We start from the raw sequence: 7,030 nt of genomic DNA, 5'->3' as shown, positions 1-7,030 counted from the left end.
CTCGTTTTCAAACCTCGTTTGCAAAGAGAGGCATATCCAAAATGGTAACGAATTCTTACACTATATGCACAGTGACTACGTGTATGTAGCTAACGCCATAAATGCTTCTGGTGTTGGTTTTGTACCATTATTCAGTTTTCTTATTGCATTTAGATGTTATTGTAGGCAAAGAAAATGACTAGGAATAGAAGATTAAAGGATGGCGATAGGCCTCATAAACACAAGGACAACGAGAAGACAAGCCGCGCGAAAGCTTCAACGACTGATGATTATGCATCCGTTCTGTATACAATGGGCGTTGGACTAGTTCTGGCACTCCTCGTGATAGTCTTTGTACAGTTCTGGAGTGATAGAAGTATTGCTAAGCTATACACACCTTTAAGTGAACCTAAGATGGTCAACGAAGATTTTGTTTTTAAAGAGGGTAGAAAAGTTTTGTGGGGAACTTACAGGTGAGGCAGCCCACAATCTCTCTCTGTTTATACATTATATTCGCAAATAACATCACCGATACTGACTAATAGCCAGTCATTGCATAATTTTAAAAATTTCAAGGCATCATATGTATTTGAATTATCAGTTGACAATATGTACAGTGCAAACAACTAACAAGCCTCAAGCTAAAACATTCAATGCAACCATTGGATTGGGATTATAACTGCAGAGAGTATCAAGCTTCTTCAAGATATAAGGTGCATTCTAATGTGTTCATGAAGTGTGGATGTGCAAAGATCTTCAGGTTACACATGAGTTAATTTTATCCAGGATTTTCTGCCACATTAATTGCAGTCTGGCCAGGTGTACAACTAAAATCACTAAATTCAATTTTGGGTGTTCTAATAACATACCATGCTGTAATTGCACTGGGACATGTATTAACCAATGAGAATCACTATCAGAAGGCTGCAGACACTTCATGCATTTCAAGGAGACAACTGACAGTCATTTGGGATTATCTAATTCTGTAATTTTGCTTGTTTTGCTGAAGTTCTAGAACTATAATACACTTAAGTTCCTGAAAGCAATGCAAGGTTATAATCTATTATGAATTGTAATATCATGCACCATTTTTCATGTTTAGGCCAAATCTGTACTTTGGCTTGAGGACCAGGACACCAGATTCTTTGATGTTTGGAATGATGTTCTTTTCACAGTACCCAAAAGGAGGGCAACTTCATCTAAGGTAGATACAGATAATGTAAAGGAATATTTGTCGTTTAGTGTGCTATTTACATTGTGAACTGGTATATGAAAAAGGTAGAGTTCAACAAGCACAGTAAATAATTTGATATGCAACTTTAAAATTATTTCAGTTTCCCATCTGCCAAATTTTAGCCTATATCCAGCTTCAAGCTCTTCTTCAATGGTAGAAAGAGGCTAAAACTAGTTTTGGGTTTTATCAATTACAGAGAGGTACTCTCATTGATTTTCTGTGGTGGTAAGAAAACTGAGGTACTGTAGCCATAGTCCTTGCAAAAACGTTTGGTATAATACATCAAATTTTAGCCTGTTTTCCATAGCACCAGGCCTGGCCGTGAGCATTTTTGCAGGCGCGCAGTACATTGCTCTTCTTGGTAAAGTCAGGCAGGCAATTTTCAGTCTCTTGAAAATCATTAATAAAAGTATATGAATAAACAACATTCTTTAACAGCTAAGTTTACAAAAAGATGGTGATTCTCTGACAAGAATAAAACAATAGTTTCATATAATCGCAAATCAACAACATTCAAAATTTGTTCCATTGATGTAGGCTTCAACAGCTGCCTTTGCACTGAATTTGCAAAGCGGGTTCAAGAGAATAGAAGCCTTATCTTTAGCGCAAAGTTTGCACCAAACGAACATCACCATCTTCTTTCCATCTATCTCCTCATTTTTCTTCCAAGAACAGCCCCGTTGTCATATTTTTCGAAAGTTCGTAGCTCAACAGTTGATCCTTTCTGGTTCCTCGCCATGTTGAAATGATTCACATGTTAGGAATACTCAATTGGCCTTTGAAATAGCATTCTGGTTGAAATGGAACCATTCAAAGGGTTTTCTTCCCTATTGCATTTAAAAATGCTTCGTTTGTTTTTCACGTGACTTGTTAAGTAGCTCACAAGTTTACAGGAGTAGATGACTTCCTAAGAGATTAAAACGTTATTTCTAAGTCAAAACATGGGGGATCAAGTTCCTATCAATATTTTAGTTTTACTTCACGAGGTGTCGAGAAATGAAAGGAAGACAAAGGCGGGCAGTTAATGTGCGAACTGACATTGAGGCGAGCGATGAACAGCTCGCCTCGCTTACTGGAGGTGAGCGTGGAGGCACGCACGGGCGATCGCCCATCTCAAACGGCCAGGTCTGGTGTTTAACACCCACTTCCCTTCCAATCAATGTAGTTTCATTAAATGTTATTTGAGATTCATTGTGGTTCAGATATTGTGTTTAAAGGAATGGTGTCCTGACTTTTATGAAACATGGAATGGTGTACCAATATGTATTGTTTATATAGATAATATAAAGCAAGATTGGCCCTTTAGTTTGCTATTTACATTGTGAATCCTTATATGAAAAAGGTAGAGTTCAACAAGCACAGTATACATTTTGATTAGAAGTAAACAATTAGAAAGTTTTATCTATAAAAAATTATAAGCTAATTTATATTTTCTTTAGTTTCAAGCTTCTAATTTACAGTAACCTTTTTAGATATTCTTGCGAGCAAAGTGACAATTTAGCAAAGTATGGATGGCTAAAGCATGATGGGAAATCATTTGGGTCTCAGGAAGTTGTAGATGATGATTTTATTCTCACAACTGATTTTGTTAAGCAAGATGGTGGATTTCATGGAGGAGATTGGACTGCTAGGATCAGGGGGAGGCCAAGGCTTGAAGAGGTATGCATATAGACTCTGTAGCAATTTTTTCATGTATTGGAGGGGGGGGGGGTGGCTTGTGGCCTTGGGCTGGGCCACTCTGGAAACTTTTCAGGCCTAATCCCCCCTGACAGCCTATTAATACAAAGCAGACCTCACTGTAACAACAAAAAGTAGCAAATTTTCTTTATTTAATAAAAATAAAAAATCCTAAGGGTTTTTATGTAAACTTTTGATTCCTTGCCCTGATGTTCTAGGTTATCTAAAATAGAAAGTATTTATTGTGTCCCTAAAATGGGCTAAAATTCAAGAAAAATAGCAAAAATCAAAAGTATCAAAAATTGCAGTTCAGTATCATAAATTTCAATCATTCACAAAGGAGGACTGTCCTCCCAAAGTGTCAATTCAGTGTTTCATTTGACCTTTGCAATCTCAACATCTCTTCGCAATTCAGGCTCTGTTAAATTATGTTCTTTGAATGGAAACTGTTCCACATGTCCCCTATTGGACCTCTATTTACATGTACAGGTTTTTGTGTCAATCATAAAATGTAAAAAATTTGTACAAGGTAATTTATAACAGGCTCTGTAAAACAATCATGGTCCAAAGCAAGTTGTTAAATGGAGGCAAAGTTTTGGGAAAAGTGACCAGAGAAAAACATGCTAACTGGCCTTTGGGATTTGCAGGGAAATATTCATAGTAAGCAATGATAAAAACACTGGTTCCAAGAGTTTGCAAAGCCCAATGCTGAACATGTTTGAGCCACGAAAAAGAATCGAAAAATCCTGTCACCAAATTTGTAACACCTTAATCAACAATGGCTAGTGGACACCATAACCAAGTTATTATCACGTTCTTATTCTCATTCCAACTCAAGGCACAGATGACAAATTACAATTCACTTTTAAATTATACTTGGGGCTGAATGGACCAACTCACCCAGTCTGACAAACAAGCACATCAAACAAACAACAGTACACACAGAGACGATGACACAATAACTTAATTAAAATTATAATCAATTGTTACAGAGTACTTCCAAGAACATGACAGAATTAATTTCTTTTGTTATTTTTTTTCAGAAAAGCAAGCAACTCGTATCATTATTATTCATCGTCTCACAAGAAGGTAAAGGAGACTTAAATGCTTTTGTTGATAATGGTATAATGTCAGAGGTGCATGGTCACAATGATGTGCTTGGCAAGTTCAAACTGAAGTTCCCGAGATCTTCAAGCGTCATGCAGACGTTCTTAGTATCCTATGAAGATGACATCTATGATGAAAAGAACATCATCATGAAAAATCTTAAATACCATCGTACTGAAAAGAATTCAGATAGAAATCGAATGATTGGCTTGCCTGGTGTAGTCACTAATGAAGAAGGAAGAAAGCCCAATTTTTTTGTTCACAATGTTATCCTGAAATTGCCTTTTGAATTCGAAGTGTTGTTCCAGTCTGGTAGTTTTCTTGACCGTAAGAAAGATCTTAGTGGCCCAGTTTTCAGTGACGTTTTTAATGAGAGAAGTAGGTTATTTGATGAAAAATTTGAGAAAAAGTTTAATTTAGCAAAGAAAGGTTTCTCTATTGAGGAAAGAGATTTTGCAAAGGCTGCTATGAGTAATATGATTGGAGGAATGGGGTATTTCTATGGAAATTCGAAAGTTAAGTCAAAATTCTTGAAAGAGCCAGTTGATTATTGGACTGAAGATTTGTTCACTGCAGTTCCTTCTCGCTCTTTCTTCCCGAGGGGATTTCTTTGGGATGAGGGATTCCATCAGCTGTTAATTAGCCAATGGGATCGTAGTATTAGCATGGATGCTATATCACACTGGTTAGATTTGATGAACGCGGATGGGTGGATACCACGTGAACAAATTCTTGGAAGGGAAGCCAGGAAGAAAGTTCCTGATGAATTTGTTGTACAGCATAATGAGAATGCAAATCCCCCTACTTTGTTTCTGGCTATTCAGTCGATCCTTGCTTCAGAGAGAAAAGAATATGGAAACATCTCAAAGCCAACGGAAATATTTTTGAGAAAGTCATTTGGACGGTTGCAAAAATGGTTCAGCTGGTACAACTGGACCCAGGTCGGCAGTGTACCATCTTCCTATCGTTGGAGAGGTCGGGATGCAAAAAATGACGTCGAGCTCAATCCAAAAACATTGACATCTGGACTTGATGACTACCCAAGAGGGTCGCATCCAACAGTAGCCGAGAGGCATGTTGATCTACGTTGCTGGATGGCTCTTGCTTCTGGTATCCTCTCAGACATTGCCAAACTAATCGGTCAGCCATACAGTCGCTATGAGAGTACGTTCAAATACCTTAGTGACAATAATTTGCTGGATGAGCTGCATTGGTCCAGCCGCGATAAAGCGTATTGTGATTATGGAAACCATACAAAATTCGTAGCACTTGAGCATAGGCCTGTAAACAACCAGCCTGGGGCACCAAAGCGTATGGTTCGTGTAGTTAGATCAAAACAGGGTCCTTCGCTTAAGTTTGTCCCAGAATTTGGTTATGTAAGTCTTTTCCCTTTTCTTCTCCACATCCTTGAACCAACTTCACCGAAACTGAAGCAGATTTTAGACGATTTAAGGCGCCCTGATCTCTTATGGACCGAGCACGGGTTGCGGTCGTTAGCAAAAAACAGCCCAATGTATCTGAAACGGAATACGGAGCATGATCCACCGTACTGGCGTGGGCCTATATGGATAAACATGAATTATCTTGCCGTTAGAGCGTTGGACCATTACAGCAAGTTAGAGGGGCCTTATCAAAAACTATGTAAAGAAATTTATAGCCAACTGAGAGATAACCTGATCCGCAACATTTTCAGAAATTATCAGAATACAGGGTACATCTGGGAGCAATACAATGATTCAACGGGAAAGGGGCAAGGGTGTTATCCTTTTACCGGTTGGTCAGCTCTAGTGACTTTGATGATGGCGGAGATATATTGATTGGTTATTTCCAATGGAACAGAAGGACTGGAAGCAAGATAGGAGAAGAATGAACTTTTGACAAGATAGCAGAGAATGTTGCACGTGCTTGTGTTTTGAAGATGACTTACAATTTTACAGTAAAGGCTGGTGTATTTGCTTTGACTTTTTCATGAAAACTCTCAAAGAAAGGAAAGTCTTGGTTTTCACTTTTGGCCTCTTTTTTACCTGTCTAGAATACTAAAATGTAAATCCTTGAATTGTGCCCCGTCATATCAACCCCCTTTCGAATTAGCCCCAACACACGTAACGTTTGCGTAAGCCTGCACCCTGACATGCCAATTGCTACAATACATGATTTTAGTATATTCAATGGAATTTAAAACTAAAATAAACATAACATTTCTAAAATACTTTTTTGCCGATATTCTCGACATGCAAACTGTTTCCTTTCTCAAAGTGAACTTGGAAAAGGCCCCATCACCCACAAAAGTTTATATCCATCTGACAGAGTTACTTTCACAGCTGGAAAGCGTATAGATTTGCCTAACAATAATAAAACTGGGCTGCGAACAAATAAATGAATTGAAAAAGAAGAAAGCATTGAGCCATAACCTTAAGATAGTTATCATCTATTTAGATAACGTTAATGGTATTTGTAAATTGAGATTTTAAGGATCTTGCGCAACCGGCATGCCTCGCGGTTTTTACGCTAAGTGAACTGGGCTGTATTATGTATATTCACACAGTACTGTATTAGCCCGGTTTTAAAAATATAGTCGCAAAGCATGCCGGCTGCGCATGTGCCTTTAAGCAAAACAGACAAAACTGAGCAAAACACGAGTTGGCAGTCTCGTTTTAAAATTTAGTCGTGTTTATCGCAATCAAGTGATTTAAGTAAGGGGACCTGAAAATAGGTGTAGGATCGCTGTTGAGTTTTCAGGGGTTTTTCAGCGTTGGTGAAATTCCAAGATTGTGCATAGATTTCAAGAACTATGGTCAGCTCATATTGCGCAGTCAGATAATTTCTAGAGTTTCGCAGCGAAAATCGAAAGATTTCTTAGCTTGGAGAAACGTAACTTGAACGCCGTCAAGAAGTACACGACTGTCGACAAAGATTTCAAGTGCAAAATTGAATCTGGAAATGTTTTTATATGCGAGAACAGTAGATGAGGAAGCAAAGGGGTTGGGAGGGCTCCATCTCCTCTAATCAGGCAAAATTATCGCATTTCACGCT

At 38.2% G+C, this 7,030-nt stretch overlaps 1 protein-coding gene across 1 annotated transcript; it reads left to right on the top strand.

Annotated features, from left to right (window-relative positions):
- The first annotated feature begins 41 nt into the window (after positions 1 to 41).
- On the top strand, positions 42 to 5,989 carry LOC135696502 (uncharacterized). Its single transcript, XM_065215904.2, has 4 exons — positions 42 to 452; positions 1,082 to 1,183; positions 2,686 to 2,872; positions 3,934 to 5,989. Exons 1-4 carry the CDS (start codon positions 175 to 177, stop codon positions 5,812 to 5,814), a joined length of 2,448 nt encoding a protein of 815 aa, XP_065071976.2. The 5' UTR covers positions 42 to 174; the 3' UTR covers positions 5,815 to 5,989.
- The last annotated feature ends 1,041 nt before the right edge of the window (positions 5,990 to 7,030 follow it).

Source organism: Rhopilema esculentum, chromosome 14 (assembly GCF_057945365.1).
Source record: "Rhopilema esculentum isolate cy_ngs chromosome 14, ASM5794536v1, whole genome shotgun sequence".
In the NCBI taxonomy this organism is placed as follows: Eukaryota; Metazoa; Cnidaria; class Scyphozoa; order Rhizostomeae; family Rhizostomatidae; genus Rhopilema; species Rhopilema esculentum.
The sequence above is the reverse complement of the archived record's forward strand: the minus strand, read 5'-3'. Positions and strand labels throughout refer to the sequence as shown.

Excerpts from the sequence above, each read along its gene's own strand:
- LOC135696502 (XM_065215904.2), top strand. The coding sequence starts at position 175 with ATGACTAGGAATAGAAGATTAAAGGATGGCGATAGGCCTCATAAACAC. Across the intron at positions 1,184-2,685 it reads GGAGGGCAACTTCATCTAAG|ATATTCTTGCGAGCAAAGTG; the intron begins GTAGATACAGAT and ends TAACCTTTTTAG. Across the intron at positions 2,873-3,933 it reads GGAGGCCAAGGCTTGAAGAG|AAAAGCAAGCAACTCGTATC; the intron begins GTATGCATATAG and ends ATTTTTTTTCAG.